Source organism: Grosmannia clavigera, assembly GCF_000143105.1.
Source record: "Grosmannia clavigera kw1407 unplaced genomic scaffold GCSC_108, whole genome shotgun sequence".
NCBI classification, from domain to species: Eukaryota; Fungi; Ascomycota; class Sordariomycetes; order Ophiostomatales; family Ophiostomataceae; genus Leptographium; species Leptographium clavigerum.
In genome coordinates, this window is record NW_014040837.1 from 808,081 (window position 1) to 829,245 (window position 21,165).

At 53.1% G+C, this 21,165-nt stretch overlaps 6 protein-coding genes across 6 annotated transcripts; 2 read left to right on the top strand and 4 right to left on the bottom strand.

Moving 5' to 3' along the window:
- Positions 1–4,280: 4,280 nt before the first annotated feature.
- Positions 4,281–6,330, top strand: CMQ_6982 (major facilitator superfamily transporter peptide; the record flags this gene model as incomplete). The annotated part of the gene is made up of 3 exons (XM_014320668.1): positions 4,281–4,290; positions 4,416–5,203; positions 5,266–6,330. The coding sequence occupies 3 exons, from the start codon at positions 4,281–4,283 to the stop codon at positions 6,328–6,330; spliced, it is 1,863 nt and encodes a 620-aa protein (XP_014176143.1).
- An 872-nt stretch (positions 6,331–7,202) lies between these two features.
- Positions 7,203–8,136, bottom strand: CMQ_6503 (uncharacterized protein; the record flags this gene model as incomplete). Its single annotated transcript, XM_014320189.1, has 2 exons — positions 7,203–7,693; positions 7,857–8,136. The coding sequence occupies 2 exons, from the start codon at positions 8,134–8,136 to the stop codon at positions 7,203–7,205; spliced, it is 771 nt and encodes a 256-aa protein (XP_014175664.1).
- Positions 8,137–11,643: 3,507 nt separating this feature from the next.
- CMQ_6949 (uncharacterized protein) lies at positions 11,644–12,126 on the bottom strand (the record flags this gene model as incomplete). Its single annotated transcript, XM_014320635.1, has 1 exon — positions 11,644–12,126. The coding sequence occupies one exon, from the start codon at positions 12,124–12,126 to the stop codon at positions 11,644–11,646; it is 483 nt and encodes a 160-aa protein (XP_014176110.1).
- A 201-nt stretch (positions 12,127–12,327) lies between these two features.
- On the bottom strand, positions 12,328–12,651 carry CMQ_6896 (uncharacterized protein; the record flags this gene model as incomplete). The annotated part of the gene is made up of 1 exon (XM_014320582.1): positions 12,328–12,651. One exon carries the CDS (start codon positions 12,649–12,651, stop codon positions 12,328–12,330), a length of 324 nt encoding a protein of 107 aa, XP_014176057.1.
- A 950-nt stretch (positions 12,652–13,601) lies between these two features.
- CMQ_6913 (acetyl-hydrolase) lies at positions 13,602–15,234 on the top strand (the record flags this gene model as incomplete). Its single annotated transcript, XM_014320599.1, has 2 exons — positions 13,602–13,741; positions 13,797–15,234. 2 exons carry the CDS (start codon positions 13,602–13,604, stop codon positions 15,232–15,234), a joined length of 1,578 nt encoding a protein of 525 aa, XP_014176074.1.
- Positions 15,235–16,265: 1,031 nt separating this feature from the next.
- CMQ_6624 (Ras guanine-nucleotide exchange protein cdc25p) lies at positions 16,266–20,301 on the bottom strand (the record flags this gene model as incomplete). The annotated part of the gene is made up of 2 exons (XM_014320310.1): positions 16,266–19,625; positions 19,681–20,301. The coding sequence occupies 2 exons, from the start codon at positions 20,299–20,301 to the stop codon at positions 16,266–16,268; spliced, it is 3,981 nt and encodes a 1,326-aa protein (XP_014175785.1).
- Between the last annotated feature and the right edge of the window lie 864 nt (positions 20,302–21,165).

The following is a 21,165-nucleotide window of genomic DNA, read 5'->3' on the forward strand; positions in this document are numbered from 1 at the left end:
GGGCGATGTACTAACGCCCTCTAGCATTGCCGTGGGGGCCTTCGTGAACCCATAGGTCTAGTCTCAGAACAGCAAATAGGATCGAATCGCCGCAGACCTTCTGTGATGGAACTTTCTCATGAAAAGCACATAGGGATGAAAATGTCCGAATAATACTTTCGTGTCCATACGAGACTGTAGCCTCTCTGATGCGTTCATTTTCTTGCATTCCGGTTATCGCGCCTCCTGGTCGCAGTGGGACTGGTGAGGGGAGGGTGCTATATTCGGAGTCATATTTGTTGACCCGGGTGGCAAGTATTTCGCCATTGGGCTCAAAATTTCATCATACGGAGGTGTGAATGTGCCGCGGTTGGAACGAATGCTGGCTGGCCAGCATGGATGAGCAATACTGCAGCCGAGGCTGGTTGAGAATGGCGTCTTGCCATGGTTGTTGCCCATTTTTAGGGGGGGTTCTCGATTGTCCCGGTTTCGATTCGACGCCGATTCACATGTGTGGATGACAAACTCTGTGACATTGATGACATGGCGGAGTGTCTCTGCAGTAGATTACGTACATAAAAGAGAGATTCTGTCATAGATTCCAAATCTAGAGTCGGTGTTAGTCTAAGATAGCAGGCGGAGACTGGCAGTAGCAAGGATGAGTCCTAACGCCACAGCATGGGTCTCAGTGCGCGATTGGCGAACATTTGCGAACGAGCCCCCAGCGAAAACGCAAATCAGCCCATCGCCCGTAACGGTCGGTCGACATCCTTGTCGCCTTACTCCGTACATAGCTATGTAACCGCGGAGCGACCAGGAATAAGGCCGCATTCTTGTCCTCTCTTGTGCGGTAGTGGCATCCTGTCTGCATACCAAAAATTTGAGGCCTAACAATCTGCATACTTGATTGGCGGACGATATTGCTGATAGGTGCTGCCGATGACAAGAGACGGTTGGGGCTGTTTAACCGGAATGGCCGGAGCAGCGATGGCGGACACGTAAGATATCGAAATCCGCTCACCGTTGGCAAGACCGAGTCCTACTTGGGAAGAAAAGTCGGTAAACGGAGAGAGGTAAGTTGCTACTAGGATGCGGCCTTTCTTGCCGTTCGGTTCGGCCTTGGCAATCGTGGGAGGCGGTCGTCAGTCGGCTATTTCCTGGCAGCAGCGCAAAAGTTAAAATCGACAAAGAGGGTTCGGCTGATTATGGTCGGTCTATTCTACGTGCCAAGCAGTCGGCGTCTTACATATTTCTGGGCACAGGACATATCAGGTTGGAAACTACGACGTACATACAATTTCTTATCACCAAGCTGGCGTGATAATGTACAGAAAAGGCAAGAGCCTGTTCGAACGATGATCTGGCTGCAGTGTGGTTGCGTGGGTTCCACCCAAGGCTATCTTCAGCCCTCGGGCTGCAGGTCGTTATCGCTAATAGCTATGTAGCTCCTTACAAACACTTTTTACCACTTGAGAAGCGAAAAGTACGCAATTGTGCCAAGACCTCGCAAGTCCGGCACTATTTCCGGCGCAATCTAATCGAGGCGAGCATCTTGTCAGCTGCAAAGTCATTTATCGAGTCCCCTTCCGGCTGGCCTCGGCTTATTACCTTCCCTGCGCTTGATCCCACGGCCAGCCTTGGTGTTCACCGTGTACGGATCACCATATCCCCACGTTTGGTCGAGGCTTTCCCCCGCATCAAGGGCACGTTGGCCGGTGTCAAAGTCCTGCATGACCCGCGCCCATTACTGGTTGGGTTGCATATTTTGTACACTTGTACACTTGTACACTTGTACACTACGCTCCGTTTCGGTGCCGGCAGCACGCGATGAAAGTAGAAAGAATAGCCGTAGATCTAGTCGGCATCTCGACTACGTCGTAAAACGGCGGCTTCTGGTCACGGGGATCACTCGGGAATGGCGTAGACGCCCAATCACTGGCGTTTCATTGTTAACTGTTGGATAACTATTACACACAAATATTGGCGATCGAGGAGGCCGTTTGTGGGCCAGCAAACCCACCACAGCAGCGCGCTCAGCAGATTGTACTATGTACGAGTGCTTTGAAGTCAAAACACTCAGTATAAGCCCTAGTGCCGCAAGAGGAAGTTCAATGCTCCAAGCAGTACTCCGTAGTGCCATCCAATGCGACCGGCAGATTGGACAGGTCCCGAGCAGTAGAATATTGCTCCGCACAAACGCCCAACTTGTGGCCCTTTGTGTATTCCGTCTACTCGTCCTCCTGCCTCTTTTAGCAAAGCGGCTTTCTATATGGGGGTGGCTTCTTTCGGATTACTGCCTAGTTTGCTGGCTTGCTGGCTTGCCGCGGCTGTGGGGTCTTGGCGTGGTAAGTAGGTGAGCGCACCGTGCCTGATTTGGCAGTTGCCCGCCTCTGTACGAGTACTGCACCCCTTGTCAGATTCTCAGTACGATCTTACATACGAGTACACAGAAAGATAGTACTGAGAAAAAGCTGTGAGTATGTGCCGCAGCAGCGGTGGCGGAAAGGCGCATGGGAAAAGAGATATCGGTTACGGGCGTTGCAGATAGGGCAGATGCGGTCTTAATTTCGAAACCAGCACACCGCCATCTTTTCTTTGCCACCCTGCCATTCGTGTACAAAGTATTTTAAGAAGTACTCCGTACGCGTGCTCCGTTTGAGGATTGGAGCGTTGCAGGTGGCGTGATGGGCCGACTCGATTTCTGGTAAGATACTCCGTACGGACAACAGCTCGTCAGTGATGTAAGCTAGGAATTGCGAATCGCGTATGGGGCATGTTGATTTGGTTTAGTTGATATGATTTTTTTTGTTGTTCCATTTGTTCTAGGGGTGGACAGAAAAAGAAGAAGAAGAATAAGAAGGAAAAAGGCAGAAAAAACGCCACGTAAAAAAACACACCAAAGCCGCGCCGTCTGGATTTTTCAGATTATGATCTCCAACCTATGGTGCGCAACAGGAGATCTGGGAGGCTAAAGATTTCGGGTCTGACTTCCAAAAACCTTCCATTTTCCTTCTACCGCCACACGCTTGGCCGCGATGGGGAAAGACGGCATGAAAGAGGACGCTTGCCGTAGTCCTACTCTAGCCTCTGCCAGTAAAAGACCGGCGTTGACCGCGACAAGAAAGAAAAAGCCCGAAAGACTGATTAGGGTGTGGCGAGGCCTGGACAGCGCTTTGCAGCGTCAGCGAAGACATTCAGACGACCAGACGCAATAATTGAGAGGGGGAGCACGTCGGTTGGCGTGCTCGCGGCGAAGATCATCAAGCAATACGAAGCCCTTGTGCTTTTTTCTTGCCAGGGATTGGACGTAAGAAGCAGGACGGAGGGGTCCATGGCTGCTGGCACGTAACATTCGCCGAATGCCAAGCCAGTGGGCCTTACCCATTCAGCCAATAAGGGAGCTAATGCACGCTAATGTGTATGTGTAAGCAAATAGATAGCCGACTACGAAGTGTTCAAAAAGCAAGCAACAGCGGGATTACCACCTACCTAAAACGGAAATGAGGAACATGCAGCCACCAGACACACAGAAACAGCGCTCGCCGGGCCGCCCCAAAGCCCAGACCGTGCATACTCGTACGTAGGCAAGGATTGCCATCAAGCCGCGAGGAAGGCGATGTTTGCAGCGATGTTTGCGGCGTCTGCACGGGCTATCGCCTCGTAGAGTGTGCGGGCGCGATAGTCGTGCGATCGTGAGGGCCAGGCTGGCCCGGAATCCGCCACCGAAGCTACTCGTTTTGGCAATCGCCGTGTTTCGCAAGAACGGAGTAGTGCCTGTGGGCAGAGAGGGGCAACGACCTGGCAGTTATGGTCCCACCGTCCCTTTTTTTCACCTTCCAGTGGCCCTCCTGCCACTTTTCCCCACCGAATAAGAGTCGCCAACCAGGGCACAGTACGGAGTACGTACGAGTGCCCCTGCCGTATTTTGTTATCTTGAGGTCTGACACCTTCTTGAGCTACTGTACGTCGTATGTATGTACTCCGTACCCGGTGCTTATTTCCCACCACTGACTAGGGCAGGCGCTGCTGATAGCACACCCGCTCCTTCCTTCCTGCGTGTACTCGTATTGGCCGTGACGTGATCCGTTTATTGCCCCTCCCACCCTGTCCTTCAGTCCTGCCCGAACGGATCGCCGCTTGCTCAGACTTGTCGCAGAAGATCGGCATAAAAGACGAGCTGCTTCCGCCCACCTTGGCTACTTTTTCGTTTCCCAGGCTCTCTATCTCTTTCGACGTCTCCCATCTTGTCGCCCTGCTTGTTTTCGCTTGGTCCTGCAGAGGATCAATCACCGAAAACAACCATGGATCCCGGTACGTGTTTTATCATTTTCATCATTCTCTCTGCATGGGTACTGAATTTTCGGAACATCCAGATCCTGAAGTTGCAAACTTCACTTTCCACAATCACCCCAAACATAGCGACAATTACTGACCAGACCCAGCCAACGAGAAACATATCTCCGAGATTTCAGGGGCTGATCTCAAGCACTCCCTGACGCCACCAGGTGATCACCATGGCGCATATCTTGACCCCTCCATCATGGAGGCGGATTACGAGGGCAAGCCGACGGAGGAGGAGCTGAAGACGCTGCGTCGCGTCCCAGGAAGTCTCCCTCTGATCGCCTACCTCATCTGCATCGTCGAATTTTGCGAGCGGGCGTCATACTACGGCGTGCAGCCCCTCATCAGCAACTTCGTCAACCGACCGCTTCCTGTCGGCGGTAACGGCTGGGGCTCACCGCCCCGGGGCACTCAACAGACCGCTGGTGCTCTCGGCTTGGGCACTGTCACCTCCAATGCCGTCAGCCAGTCCTTCAGTATGCTCGCCTATGGCCTTCCCATCTTCTTTGGCTATCTGGCCGACGCTCGCACCGGTCGCTTCAAGCTCATCTGCTGGGGCATTGTCGTCTTCGGTATTGCCCACATTCTCATGGTCGTCTCCGGCTCCAAGACCCTGCTCGAGAACGGCAACGCCAAGGTCCCCTACTTCCTCTCCGTCTACATTCTCGCCATTGGTGCTGCCATGTTCAAGCCCAATGTGTCTCCCCTCTTGCTTGACCAGATGGTCAACACCGTCCCCAGGGTCATCGTCACGAAGAAGGGCGAGCGCGTCATCGAGGACCCCGAGGCTACCACTGAGCGTGCTATGCTCTGGTTCTACCTGATGATCAACATCGGTGGCTTCATGGGTGTCGCCACGTCTTACTCGGAGAAATACGTCGGGGTATGTACAAACCAAACCAAGACTTTTACCTTTTCAGATTTGAAGTCAACTAACCTTTATAGTGGTGGCTTGCCTTCCTCATCCCTCTTCTTCTCTACCTGCCGCTGCCTCTGCTCATGTGGTTCCTGAAGGACCGCTTGGTTCTGCACCCGCCAGCTGGCAGCGATCTGCCCAACGTCTTCCGTGTTCTCGGTGTTGTTATCCGCCGGGGAGGCCTCAAGCGCTTTGGCCGCAAGGGCTTCTGGGACCTGGCCAAGCCATCCAACATTGCTGCTTCTGGCCTGAACATCAAGACCGAGTGGAACGACGAGTTTGTCGAGGACGTCCGCCGCACGTTCCAGGCCACTGGTATCTTCTGTTTTTTTCCCATCCAGTACCTGAACGACAACGGTATTGGCTCTGCCTCCAGCTTCCTGTCGACCATGCTCACCACCAACGGCGTGCCCAACGACGTTATTGGCAACTTCAACTCGCTTAGCATCATCGCCTTTGCCCCCATCCTGAACTATGGTCTCTATCCCCTGCTGCGCCGCTTGAACATCCACTACGGCCCCATTGCCCGTGTCAGTACCGGCCTGGCCATGTCGGCTATCGGTGGTGTCGGCTACACCGTTCTCAACTACTATGCCTACAAGAAGTCCCCTTGCGGTCACTACGGCTCCAGCGACTGCACAGTTGGCACTGGTGTGGCACCCATCACTATCTGGTGGATGGCTATTCCCTACGCCATTGGCGGTATCAGCGAGCTGTTCGTCAACGTCCCAGCCTACGGTATTGCGTACTCTCGCGCCCCTGTGAACATGCGCAGTGTCGTGTCGGGTATCAACCTGTTTAATACGGCCATCGCATATGCCATCGGCCTTGCGTGCTCGTCTGTCATCACCGACCCGTACCTTACCTGGGACTTTGGCGGTCCGGCCATCACCGGTGCTGTCCTCAGTGTCATTTTTTACTTCATGTTCCGCAGCCTTGATAAGGAGGAGTACGTTCTTAGCCAAAACAAGGACTACCACATGGAGCTGGAGGGTACCGAAAACGTTGTCGGCACCAACGAGATGAACAAGTCGATTAACATGCCTGCCCCGATTCAAGAGAACGAGGAAATGATGATGTCTCCTAAGCAGTAAGGGAAAGCTGCAAAAATGTAATGCCAGGGGGTTCCTGGCGGCTATATACCCAACGGTCATCTTTCCGGCAGTATTGAAAACACCGGTTTTATTTACGAGAGGCTTCATTGCCATAATATAAACGCACTTCAAAATATCTGCACTGCTTCCAAGCCCCGATTTATCTCACACTAACCTATGACAAGCTTGATCAGAACTGACATTAGCTCGGGAAGTTGAAGCACTTTTCATCGTGAATGTATTTGCCCTCGAGAGATCATCGTTCACCTTGTAATGTGTTTCAGTAAATGAGCATATTGACCACCGTCTCGTCACGAGTTTAATGACGTAGTCTTCCTCTTACCAGACAAAGAGGCAATAAAGGCACGCACAGCGTGGACAGAAATTCATGATCCAGACAAGTTACAACGAACGAAAAATAAGCTGTAAAGCAAAAATAGAAACAAATGCCCACACACGGGATCGAACCGTGGACCTCAGCATTACGAGTGCTGCGCTCTACCACTGAGCTATACGGGCTAAAGACCGTATCCGGAAGTTTTGTTTCGATCCAGGCAGGGATCGAACCTGCAATCTCTTGGTTCGTAGCCAAGCGCCTTGCCATTTGGCCACTGGACCTCTTATTGGTTCTGACCTAATATTCTTGGATCTTGAAGGCTGACTCCCGGGGGCGGCCAGTGCGCTTGGCTTCGCAACCGCCTGGCACTCTAGCAATGGAGCCGCTATGATGTTGATGAGACGTAGCTCTACGACTTGTATGCTTACAGCCACTTCTGACGTCTTGACTATATAAATATGTGCTCATAGTAACTGCATCTGACTTGTAGTTGGCTACTGCACACAGTCCATTGAAAATCTCTCATAATATTAACTTACTCCTCTGAGACAATGGTTGGGATATCCAAAGCTTTCCAGTGCTCTCCGGCGGAGATATCAAAGGAAATGGTATCCATCCGAACACCAATTCTCCATCTTCCGCCTCCAGGCCAAAAGTTTTCGTGCCCTGTGACCACCACACCCTGCTCGTTCTTCTGACTCAGGTCAAACCATCCCACATGAGATCGCGGCGAGTACTGGTAAAGATCGGTCTTGGACCAGTGATCGGTCCCTACAAGCTCATCATTGCCAGCCCCAGCCCCACGCGGTACCGGAGGCTGTACGAGGGTTGGCTGGATGCCAATCAGCTTGTACAAGACAGTGGACGCGGGAAAGGCCGGCACGAAGGGCACCGTCTTAAAGGTCATCTGGAAGAAAGGCTCATCCTGTCGCTGCTCTGTGTCACTAGGAAAGACCTTTAGCTGGACCGCGCCACCAGAAAGGTCCTTCCAGTCAAACCGAGCAAGATGCTTTGGAATGTTCCAGTCTGCCACGAGCCGAAGAATGTCAGCTTCAAGGCATCACACTTTGGAGCCTGGGTCGTGACGGTAGCATACTATACCGCCCATTCCAGGCTGTGTCCTTCTGCGACACATAAATCCTTGTGATTCTGAGTGCCTTTTCTTGCCTCGGCTTTGACTGTGTCTTACAATCCCCTACCGTGGGATATGTGTATTGCCCCGGAAGGATCAAAATTTCGTCGTATGGGCCAACAGGTGTTTCTGAATAGCGCACAATCATAATGGAACATGATCCTCCAGTGGGCAGGCCAGCCTCTGCCGAGGCAAAGAACGACTTTGCCTCGAGCGGCGAGAACAGTAAGTCAGAAGCTTCTTTCACCTGTGTGGATGAGACAATGAAGGGAATGTTGTAGACCTGGGCCTTGCAGGACCACGGACCAGGCACTTTCTTGATGGAATCTGCGCTCATGGTGGGAGTCAACTTGAATCGGGAGAGGGGTAAAATGGGAGTTACAGGTCTGAGAATCAAGCAGTTGCCCATCCCGTATATATTCGGGGACAGACATCCATGTCTCCGCACAGTATATAAGAATATCCCTTAGCCTCGGGTATACTGTCCTTATATACTGCGTAAATTGCAACGTCATCACCTCCTCGTGGCGGTCCTGGTCAGTGTGACGGCCAGGCACAGCGAATTATATCGCAAGAACTCCCCAAGAGTTTTGTATGCCTTGATGCTTATCTGTACGCTTGATTGGTGGGCGCATCGGAATAGAAGCTCTGCCCATAAGATAGTCATTTTATAATCTGCCGTTACTTCATCTTAGCAGGAAAATCAATTGATCAGCCGGTTGTATATGCATGGAAAATCCGTCGCATGCCCTTAGGGAAGAGTGTTAGTTCTTGGGGAAACCCCCCTTGAATGGCGACGTTAAAACGTACAAAATTCACAAATACAGTAACCTTAGAGACGTTTGTACGAAATTAATTATGCTTAAATCAGTTGTGCTTGTATAACCAACCAGAAAAAATAAAGCACACCACTCTATCACCTTTCAACCAGCCTAGTAAAGTTGTTCGATAGCCTTAAATCGCTTCTAACGGCATGTACGCAAACGCATCCCACTCCTAAAGTCGACGCTCGCCTCAATAAGAAGGTGTACTAAGGCGACTTCGTTACACTAAAGAGCCCAGCGCAGTGGCGTTTTCCCGTCGTTATCTTTAGCCATAACATTGGCGCCCTTTTTAAGAAGCAAACGCATGATATTCTCCTCGCTTCTGTATCCGGCAGCGCAAATCAATGGCGTTGTCCCGTCTTTATCTTTAGCCTCGATATTAGCGTAATATTACGTATAGCATTCTTGTCTCTGTTTTTAACAGCCTAAATCGAAGCCCTTCTCTTGTCTTTATCTTTTGCCTCAATATCGGCGCCATGTGCAAGAAGCAAACGTGTGGCATCCTTGTCTCTATGTTCAGCAGCCCATATCAAAGCCGTTTTCCCGTCTTTATCTTTTTCCTCGATATCAGCGCCATGTTCAAGAAGCACACGTATAATATTCTTGTATCCGTATCCAACAGCCCAAATCAATGGCGTTTTCCCGTCTTTATCTTTAGCAATAATATCAGCGCCACATTCAAGAAGCAAACGTGTGACATCCTTGTCTCTGTGTTCAACAGCCCGCATCAAAGCCGTTTTCCAGTCTTTATCTTTTTCCTCGATATCAGCGCCATGTTCATGAAGCAAATGTACGACATTTTTGCTTCTGTGTTGAACCGCAAAATGTAGCTGTGTTTCCAGATCGCTCGCACTCCTTGCATCACTGTCGACGCTTTCAAGCAGGATGATAACGGCAATGCTGTCGTATTCTGCATTAATGATTGCAGAAAGTACACCTCGTTTTAATGAAAAGGTAACGTTGATCAAAGACTCAACAGCTGCATCCTGATTAAGTCTTCTGCATAGATCGTGAACCTGTGACGTTGGAGGCTGCTTATTCGCTTGGGCTACCAAAAGCTGTTTGGTTGCTTCATTATTGCCCTTACACAGAGCAGCCATAATCGGTGCGCAATACCACTCGTTCTCGGCGACAAAACAGGTCGTGTTCTCTGGGTAGCATCTGATGAGGTTTCCAGCGTCATATAACGCCAATATGTACAACAGGCTAGCTGCAGTGGTGCAGTGCATATAATCCGGTGACCAACTACTTGTGGAGCAACTGTCAAGAATGGTCCATTCGACAAGAATCTGCTGGAAGGTCTGAAGAAAATATTTTTGGGAGGTTGCATCACCTTCGGCTGCGTTTGCGTGGTAAATGATACTTCTGATAGCGTATATAAGCAATGGATATGAGCGGTCTGCCGTGAATCGATCAAAAGCCAGTGGATATCCGAGTTCTGTCGTGCTCACTTTTATATAGTTGAGACAGCATACTTTCAGTCGATCGTGACTTTCTCCTCTGAATCGGTCACCAATATCTGGCCAAATCACCCTCAAACCGTTCTCTTTGAGGAGGAAGTCCCTGACAGATTCGTGAATGAATTGAACGGTGGGTATGAAGCCTTTGGTGATCTCGGCGAGTCCTTTAGAAGAACTGACAATCAATCTCTCAATCGTGGCTGCTGCCTCATCGCCCTTCCCTAATTCGGAAAAGGCCTTAGGCTGATCGATGGAGAGAATAGCACAGTATAGCTCATTTGGACCCAGCGGTCTTCGTGCGAAGAGCACCCACTGAATGCACAAGAGCATATGGTCTCCGTAGTCGTCATCGTGGTTCAAAATACTGCGAAATAGCTCATGCAGGTCTCTGGGAGTCTTGTGTAGTTGCTTTCGGAGGTCTTGAGTTTGGCCGCGACTCCATTTCTTATTTAGGATGTCCACAACCAGTACTACCCACAGGAAGACGCCAGCTGCCATATGTTCAAGGTCGGCTCGAATTTGTCTCATGAGATCTCGGCTTCCGATCTTTAGTGATCTATCCAGGTACTGACGTATATCCTTGTCATGTCCCGCCTGATCCTCAAGGTTGAAAGTGAGGCCCTTGTTGAAAGTGATTTGTGGATAGTGTCGGCTCGAAAAGCAGACTTGAAACTTGACAGAAATAGTCGCTGCTTGTTCAGCGAGGTTTTCAAAAAACAACACCATATTCCAGATCTGGTCTCCATCACATTCGTCCAATGCATCTATAAGGCACAAGACGGATGAATTCCCAAGCCACCCCACAGCTTTTGTGAAAGTGGACTTTAGTGCTTCGACGTTCCATTCGTAGTTTTCGTTGATATCCCCTAGTATAAGGGAGACGCATTTGTCTTGGAGCTCTGGAATATGCGAGAGGAGCTGGAGCAGTAGCGATCTGTACATTCCTGTCGTGTTCTGTTCTAGGTCTGCCCCTCGCGCATTGAAGAAGAACGAGATTGGCGTTCTGTCTCTCATCCGTTTCTGCACATCTGCCACAGCAAACTTCATCAGGGTTGACTTTCCGGTCCCGGGCTTTCCTTTGATCCATAAAAAGCCGTGGTGTTCGTTGAGCTTGTTTGGATCGAGCCAGTCGACATACTCCTTCTTCTCCAACAGCCATAGGCAAGTCCCTGCGTGCGCATCCTCAATGGTCATGTGTCGAGCGTCAATTTGTTCGAATTTTAGCGAGTTCAGAAATTCTTTTTTTTTCTTCTCCGCGTTTTTCTTTTCTTCGTCGCTATTTTGGCGCGTAGGTAAAGGACGTTTGCCTGCATCTCCAGGGGACGCGCAAAGCTCTCTTATTTTTTCGAGGACAATTCGGCAGACTGGATCGCCTTTACGATACTTGACCAAGTCTGAGTGATTTTCGTTGATAGCAAAAACAGAGGATGAACCAACTCCAGCCAGGCCTTGAGTGGCAGATTCCGGGCTCACAAGAATCATTTCGTCTCCAATCCTGGAAAAAGAACCATTGTTTTGCTTCTGTGACAATTAACTTCCACACTCTTCACGGCGGACAGTTTAACTCACGGCAACAGTTGGGGCGGTTCTCGTCTCGTATGCCCAAATTCCTTTTATATCGTTTGAAATCATGCTGAACCTGTCTTGTAGGCGTCTCAGGTATTCTGAATTGACGGACAAATCGTTCACAAGGACCTGATTGGGCTGTCCGTTGACAATGGCTGCGAGGGCCTCGGTTTCCATTCCACGTGATGGCACGCCAAACAGGACAGCACCGATGATTTTTCTGCGCATCTCGTCGTCTTGAATTCTTAGAGTCACAAGCGCATCTATGAAGACAATGCCACCTAGACTGTGCGCCAGCACAAACAGTGGCCGCATCGCTGGCGGTCTCAGGACAGATGCTTTCAAATTCTCGATGAAAGAAGAAGCGATGTCGTGGATGTTCTGAAAGGAGTTGCTGTTTGGAAGTGCTGTGTCATATCCGAAGAGCAGCACTCGGGTGTTGGGGAAGGCCTTGGGCAAAGCATCTCTGACCCACATCCATGTTCTGTCGCTCTTATGTTGCCATGATCCGAATGGATGAGAAGCAAGCCCGGATATGGCAACACAACTGAACCTGTTAAAAAATTGTGCGTCACAGCCCAGGATGTAGACCTACTCAAAATCGTGGTCCTCGTCCGCGATGTCGTTCAACGCAGTCAGACCGTGAAAGTGTGTGTCGAGGATAAGGGAGTCGTTAGGTTAATTGTCGTTGATTCTCCACTGGTTGTTCTTCTGAATATCAACGGCCGATGGCAGTCGTGAGAAAGTCAGGGTTGCCGTTTTCTTGCGTGGCTCTTCGAGCTCGTCCGAGCTTGCAGCGAGCGAGTGGACCTTGATATCATTGGGGGCGACGTCGCCGAAGGCCTGGCTCAGTTGATTACGGATGTCCACATCCTTGCTGCCAGCAGAACATCCCCGAAGCCGAAAAGTGAGCTCGTTTGGCGACACCATCTTGCCAACGATGGACTCAGATGCTATAGCAGTTTGCGGGATGCAAACGTAGGAAGATGCAGTAAAACACATTGGGCAGGATATGTCGGGCGTCTATCAGCAGAGATAGGGGTGGACGGGGGTGGCCGTGCCATGTTGGCATGCTCTACATAATTGGACAGAAGAGTCCCTAAGCACTGAGAGGTTGTCTGTGCTGCAAGATCCCGATTGCCACCAATTGCTGCAGGATTCGCCGGGTCAATGTTGACAGTTGGAGTAGGCTGCTACGAACAACCATTCAGGTTGCTCACAAGGCAGCGATAAGAGTAGAGGATTGCCTTTTACAACTATATTCAAGTGTCTCTAGCTCGCCCAAAGAGAAGAGACTGGATGTCAGATACGGGTTCAGTTCTGAGGTACTGACTTTGGTCACCCCGCACCACGTGACCGTCCACATGACCTCGGCATAAGCCAACTGCCCTTATTCAACCAAGGTACGGAGTACTGCGAACACGACCGGCTCTTGTACCTCGACCCCACACTCCATACATGGGGAAAGACTACCCCGGGGGACCGAGATAAACAAAAGGAAAAAGGAATATCGAACGAGATGGACGCCATGGTAGAAGCGGACAGCCGCGCCGGAGGGGCGATTGGCCAATAGGAAGGCACGGAGCTCGGCGCAGGAATATTAATCCGAGCCGCGACCTGGACGAACGGGAGTTGAGCCACACAAAGATGGGCAGAGGAAGACTGAAATTCGGCTTGCGCTCGGCAACGCGACGTTAGCGCAGGAGGATGGAGGGAGAAGCTCTGGCGGGACGCCAACGTCTCACGTGGCGTGGCGTGAAGAGGGAAAGGGAAAAAGGGAGCAGCTGCTGTGATCCGATCGAATACCCCTCCCCGGCCGACGTGTCTTCTGTCCTTTCTTTCTTCCATCTTCTTCCCGGCATCCTCTCCGCTCTGGGCATTGGCATCCCGGCATTGGTCTCTCTGCCTGCTTGACTCGACTTTTGTCCTCTGACTCTCGCCAGCTGTTCACCATGGCTTCTGCCGCCCTCCGGACGCGCATCCGACGCGCGTCCATGCTGGCCAAGGTGTGCCAGCCGCAGGATCTGCTGCACCACTTTCCCAATGGCGCGTACATTGGCTGGTCCGGCTTCACGGGCGTGGGCTATCCCAAGTAGGTGTTGTGTGCTGCAAGCAGCCGTATTGGTCCGGTCGGCTGACGTGCGCAGGAAAATCCCGACCTTTTTGGCCGACCACGTGGAGAAGAACGGGCTGCAGGGCCAGCTGCGGTACTCGCTCTTTGTCGGGGCGTCCTCGGGGGCCGAGACGGAGAACCGATGGGCCGGACTGGACATGATCGAACGGCGGTCGCCGCATCAAGTCGGCAAGGCCATTGCCAAGGGCATCAACAACGGCAAGATCCACTTCTTCGACAAGCACCTGTCCATGTTCCCGCAGGACCTGACGTACGGCTTCTACACCAAGGACCGGCCGGCCGGCCAGCGCAATCTGGACGTGACAGTGGTGGAGGCAACGGACATCTTGGCCGACGGCAGCATCGTGCCGGGTGCTTCGGTGGGCGCGACCCCGGAGCTGATCCAGATGGCCGACAAGATCATCATCGAGGTCAACACGGCCCTGCCGAGCTTCGAGGGCCTGCATGACATCACCATGTCGGAGCTGCCGCCTCGCCGGAAGCCGTATCTGATCACGCAGGTAGAAGACCGCATCGGCACGACCTCGATTCCCATCGATCCGGAAAAGGTCGTCGGCGTGGTCGAGTCCGACTACCAGGACCAGACGCTGCCCAACACGCCCGCCGACGAGGCATCGGCCCGGATCGCCGGCCACTTGATCGAGTACTTTGAGCACGAGGTCGCCCAGGGCCGCCTGCCCCCGTCGCTGCTGCCGCTGCAGTCGGGCATCGGCAACATTGCCAATGCTGTCATCGGTGGCCTCCAAAACGCCAAGTTCTGGCACCTCAAGGTCTGGACCGAAGTCATCCAGGACACCTTCCTCGATCTCTTCGACTCGGGCCATCTCGACTTTGCCACCGCCACCTCCGTCCGCTTCTCGCCCGACGGCTTCAAGCGCTTCTATGCCAACTGGCCCAGCTACAAGGACAAGCTGCTGCTACGCTCCCAACAGGTCTCCAACAGCCCCGAGATCATCCGCCGCCTCGGCATCATCGGCATGAACACCCCCGTCGAGGTCGACCTGTACGCTCACGCCAACAGCACTTGCGTCAACGGCTCCCGCATGCTCAACGGTCTCGGTGGCTCGGCCGACTTCCTTCGCTCGTCCAAGTACTCCATCATGCACACTCCCTCCACTCGGCCCTCCAAGACCGATCCCCATGGCATCAGCTGCATCGTCCCCATGTGCACCCACGTCGATCAGACTGAACACGACCTCGATGTCGTCGTCACCGAGCAGGGTCTCGCCGATGTCCGTGGCCTCAGCCCCCGTGAACGTGCTCGCGTCATCATCCGCAAGTGCGCCCACCCCCTCTACCAGCCCATCCTCACCGACTATCTCGACCGTGCCGACGCCTACTGTCTCGCTCGCGGCATGGGCCATGAGCCCCATCTGCTCTTCCAGGCCTTTGACCTCCACCGTGCCCTTCAGGAGCAGGGCAGCATGCTCAACTTTAACGGTTGGAAATAGACAACTGTCCGTTCTCCCATTCGCCTACCCAATTCACCACCCCTTTCATCTCTCTCTCCTTCCTCTCTTCCTCTCTTCCTCCCAGGCATAGATTGGAGCATACAGTGGAATTAGACGGCTCTAGCCACCAGTTTGAATAGCAGTGCGGCGAAGTGTTGCCAGGATGTGTTACTTTTCAGGAAAGCTCAAACAAATAAATCCAAATCCAGTTCTGTCATCTTGCTTGTAGCTTGCTCATAGAATCAGACTCTTCATTCACATCCATCTACCACCTACTGCTTGCCGGAATAACGGAGAGAAACGCCATACCCATGACCGCCATCCGTCAAAAGTCTAGCCAATCCTAGACCCTTCATTTTGCCCACCAGTACAGCCCAATTCTCCCGATGCCAGCCGGCGCGTCCCCCAGGGATACAAGAAATGTAGAAAAGAACAGCAGAAAGGTAAAAAGCAGAAAATGGACTCCCGTATCGAATGGCCGCTTTTGGAATCTCGCGTTCCCAGGCCATTCCTTTTTACCCGGCAGAAGACAGCAACTAAAACACAAGATAAACAAACATCTCCCAAAGTAAACGAGCGCGAGCTCCTTCAGGCAACCTGTTGGACAGAATCTTCGCGCCTCTTTTGTTTCGCCTTCTCATCTTGCCCATCCCTTTTTTTTGCTCTCCCGCCTAAATAGATACAGAAGATGGTCTCTTGCGGCACTGACATGTCAGAGCAGATGGTGGGTGCAGTAAAGCCGTCTGCTTTTTCGCGAAATGATGACAAGTAGTATATAAAGTAGACAGAATCGAAAACAAGTGATAAAAACAATTCGGTAGCTCCATGATGCGGCCGTAAAATGACATGAAAAATCGTTGTATGCTTTGAAATAGCAGCTCGAAAGAAAATGGGCATGAAAGCCACTCTGCAAGGGTATCAAAAGAGGAGGAGGTGAGACTCCATAAAATATGAGGGTACATGTATGTGTTGTGAGTGAGAGAGAATATGTAATGTGCGTGTGCGCGTTGTGTGTATGATTGTGCTTGCACTTAGACGTTGCTCGCGCCGTTCGCAGCGTTGTATCCGCCACGCATCCAGGCGAAGAGATCGGCCCGGCCTGCCTCTTTGATCGTGAATGCTCCCGCCACTGCTGCAGCGCTGCCGGCATCCACCATCGACTTGAGCATCTGGGCCTGCGCCTCACGCGGCTCCAGCAGCAAGCTCTTCCGGTAGTATGACACCTGCACGTTGTCGCCCTGCGTCTTGTCCATCTCGCGCACCCGGCTGATCTGCTCTCCGATCCACTCCTGGATGTCCGGCACCTCCGTCAGCCGGTACGAAATCTGGAACCGCTGCAGCTCGCCGATGATCTTGGCCGTGCGCATGTGCTTGTCAAAGTTGACCACCGTCAGCCCACCGCCACCGCTTCCGTTCTCGTTGTCGCTGCTGTTGCCGTTGCGGTCACCTCCATCCTGGCCCGGAAGCTGCTTCGTCGCCGGATTGCCAATGTCCACAAACGTCAGGTCCGTCAGGTACATTCCCAGGAACGGAAGGCAAGGCGGCACGTGGCCGTTGAGCCGGCCACGGAGGACCTTGTTGTTCTGTGCCGGCTCGACAATCGCCTGCATCGTCTTCAGCATGTCACGCCGCTTCTGCGACACGATGTCCCACGTCTTGCGAAGACGGGCGATCGTCGAGCTGTTCAGGCTGCAGATGATGGCCATGAGAGCATCGTAGTTCTGCAGCTCGGCGCACTGGTGCGCAATCTTGATCCACTGCTTGATCACGGCCGCCCGCCTCTTCACCTCAGCGTGTGTCAAGATGGTGTCGGCAACCAGGTTGGAAAGGTCAGTCGTCAGTGCCGTCATTGCTTTCACGTTCGGTGCCCCGAGGCCGCCCTTCTTCATCCACTGCGAGCCCAGTAGCTCATCAGGCATGATCGAACAGAAGATGTTCATCTGCCGCATCGTCAACTGCCGGGCCATCTCCGTTGGGTCAAAGTCCATGATCGACGGGATGCTGCCGCCCATCTTCCAGTTCGCCAGACCGTTCTGTAGCGCCTTGGACATGAGCGTTGTCGGAAATGGCGAGTCCACCGCGTTGTGTTGCGGAATGGAAGTGCTCGTCTTGGCCATGGTCGACACCAGCCGCGGAACCAGAGTGGCGTCAGTATCGCCCACGCGCTCAACCAGGTCCAAGAGCCGCCGACCGGCCGACGGGAGCATGCTGCTCAATCTGACCTCGGCAAAAGGCTCAATCAGCACGAGAGCCTCGCGGTCCAGCTCGTCACGCCAGTGCGACTCAAGCCAGCCCTTGAAGGCGTTGTAAACACGCAGCCGAACGGGCGCTGCCATATGGGGTGACTCGCCAACATATTCAAAGCGGTCGATGAGCGCCTCTGCCAGCTTCACCGGACTGCAGAAGAGGCGGAAAGTCAGGTAAAACGTCGACACGAACATAGCATCCGGCGTCGACTCGTGTGTTGTCAGGCGCTCGACGAGGGCTGGCAGCGATCCGCCAGTGACCTGGCCCTCCTTGTTGAACATGAGCTCATGCGCATATGTGCGCTCGAGCAGCTTCGATTCCACCTCCTCCTCGGCTTCTTCGACGAGAGTCGAGCTTGCAGTCGTGCTCAACTCCGATAGCGACGGCTGGTTCACAAGCGTGTTGTCTGGCGTGGTAGCACGTGTTGAAGTCCTCGACACCAAGCTCGACTCGGAGTTGCGGCTCGCGTAAGTGCTTGTCGTGCCGGAGCTGTTCACGGTAAGACTCTCGGAGTGGAACGACGACGTGAATTCGCCTTCGTTAGTGGTTGCCTGCTCGACCGGGCTGTCACCCTCGCGAGGTATGTACGTCGACATTCGTGGCAGGCGCGGAAGCGCCGGTTGGGTGGATGACACAGACGAGGTCACGCTGGTGATCGCAGAGACATCCTCCATGGCATAGGAGACAGGTCGAGACGCCGCAGAGTACTGCCGGGACTGACTAACATCTTCAATCGGTGAGGTAACCTGAGGGACTTCGGGGAGCGGCTTATCAACAGAAAGATTGTTGAGGTGAGGTACCGCAGAGGACAGCCGACGGGCAGCCATGTTGTCGACATAGGGTATCGGGCTGACTGAGGGCAATTGCGTTTCCATCGCTGCAGGCCCCTGTGCATCGTACATGGCCGGCGTGAACGAATCTGAAGCGTCACCGTAGCCGACATCGGGATACGTCTGTTGCTCGGTCTCGTTGGTATGGGCGATAAGAGTCTTGATCGACACGGTGTCAGTTGCCGCCAAGCTCGCGGCGTCAGACATTACAGTCGCAAACGAAATGTCCAAGACGGAAAGGTCAACGTCAAAAGCCAGTGTGATGTCGTCGAATTCGTACTCAAAATCGCCGATGCGCTCGATAACCCACTTCGTCTTCGCCACGCACTCTCCTGTGGCCTTCACGCAGTTTGTTGCGGCGGTCAGAAGCCGACCGTTGTCATGCGGGACGATAACATCGTCAACATCAGTTACTTGATTAGTCAGGATGTCCCGTGCAAGATACACCAGCTCGAGGATGCGGTCAGACATGGCAACGCGCGAGTTGTGCAGAATCTCACGGCTCAGCGAGTCGTGGCCTGATACCACGTCGACCACAACCAACAATTGGCTCCCGGATGTGGCCGACTGCTTGATCGCCAAGGCCAGCTGCGGCCGAGACTGTGAATGGAGGTGCAGCCGGCCAATGAAGGATCCGAGATAAGACAAGAATGTGTCATGACGGTCACCCAGCCGGTGGGAGACCAAATTGTGAGCCTGTGACAACGGCGAGGGACCCGCCAAAGAAACGCGGTGAGACATGCTAGACGAGGACAGGCGGTTGTTGTTCACCAAAGAGCTCTTAATTCCGGATTGTGACAGCCGGTGTTGATAATTCGCCGTCAAGCTGGAGAGGCGCTTGTTAACAGGCGCTCCAGAGACTGTAAGCGACGAGGCTGCATATGCCCCGCTGGCGATCAAGGGATCGGATGCGGACAGCGATAGCCCCCTCCTCCGGCCATCGAACGTGATGCTGTCGGCGGGTGGCGTAGGTGGGATGGATTTCTCGTCCTGCACTGGAGTCATCAATGTTATCGGCTGCATGAGATGTTGAGAGGCAGACAAAGCGATGGCCTGTGCATATTGCTGGCGGTCCTCTTCGATGACGTCGCAGAAACGAACAGCCTTGACGACGATCTTGAACGCCTTTAGGATCATCTCGTCTACAATGTTGTTGACATTCTCGGTTGGGTCGGGAAAGCGCTGGTACTCCTGCAACCGCTTAGCCGACTTCACGAGGGACGACAATTCGGACAGCAGAGATTTCCGATTGCGCCTCAAACCGTCGTGACGCTGAATCAGAGGCGACTCGCGTGTCAGACATTCGGTGCGTTCCTGGAACGTTAGTCATGAGACTGGAAAAGGTAGACAATGAGTCGGCAAAGCATACCAGCAGGTACCGAACGCCAGCGATAATGCCCTTCATGAACTCCTGGTTGCCGAAAATCTCGTTGTCGTTGACGGTGGTGCTGCGCATCAGATCCCAGAAGTTCAGCAGAGCATTAAGTAAGTTCCGCATCTCGTCTGGCTCGTAGGCGTCACAATAGTTCGTGGGCAGCCAGCCTCGTGCACCAGACACAAGGAGGGTGCCATCAGCCCAGCCATTGGTATGAATGGAATGCACCAGAATGACATCGCCCTCGTTCATCGGCAATGTGACGGTCGAGTCGGCAGGCGAGTAGCTAGGCTGAAAGGCATAGTAAGCGCGCAAGAAGTTGTGAAATACTGGCGGTGGATCGGGCTGTGACAGAGAGCTGTGCATGTATCCGTTGTTATTGTTGTTGTGGGACAGGTCCTCCTGCGAGCCATTTGGGGTTGCTGGTGGCGTCATCTGGGAGTGTGCATAAAGATTTCCCCCGTGTGCTGAGAGGAGGGAAGACGATGATAAAGAGGTGGTGTTGTGGAGGGCCGTCAAGTAGGCATCGTCGCCAGATACTGCCGCGGCGTCGGTTTTGTGTATGGCGAGAGGAGCCACGGAGAGGCTGTTACGCGAAGAAATGGAGCTCAGCATGGCCGTTGCTGCTGAATGAGCAAGGTCGAAAACATGAGGTCCAGGAATGCGTCTAGTCTAAAAGAGCTCGCCGTGCTCAGAGACTGTGGGAAGGAGGTGCTTCACAAACGTCCGCTGCGGGTGGCGTAGGTGAAAGTCCGACGTGATTCGGAAAACTATCGCAGGCAGGGCTCAGAGAAATCCTTTTGGGGTCAGCGAGAGCGCAACGCGTCAGATCGAAGAAGGCTGGCGGGAACGGGGCGGGAGAATGCGCGTGGGTAGGTATGTTGGCAAGCGAGCATGGACGAGAGACGCGAAGGAATGTAGAGAAGGAGGGAAGAGATCTTGTAGGAGGCTAGATGGGGAGAGGGTAGTATGTAAACCAGAGTCATGGAATGCTGTATACTCCGTACGGAGTAGTGGGCACTAGAGGGCGATCAGATCCGAAGAAGGGTGTCTCATGTGGGAGTGGGTGTAGCGGTGCGTACACTATGTACGGAGTATGCAGAGGGGGTGTGGGTGTGTTCGTGCGTAGGCGAAGGGGTGGGGCTGTGGCAGTAAGATATGTACGAGTACGAGGACGGGAGGGCTCGTACGTGCATGCTGCACCGTTAGAGCATAACCAGGGAGGCCCCGGTCCCCTGGCCATCAGAGTTTCAGGCCATACATAGTGCTCCGTACCGATGACCATCTGCCACGGGCCATGCAGGGAGGCGAAGGAAGCAGGGTGCACGGGAAAGTTGAAGAAGAGGATGCCAAGGGGATGCTACTATGTAGATGCGAGCTCACCGGTCTGGGGTTTGTCGGTGACTTTTCGTCGAGTTGCGTCGAGTTGCGTCAAAAAAGAGGGCCAGGATGAAGGGCCCGTTTGTTTTGTATCTCGTA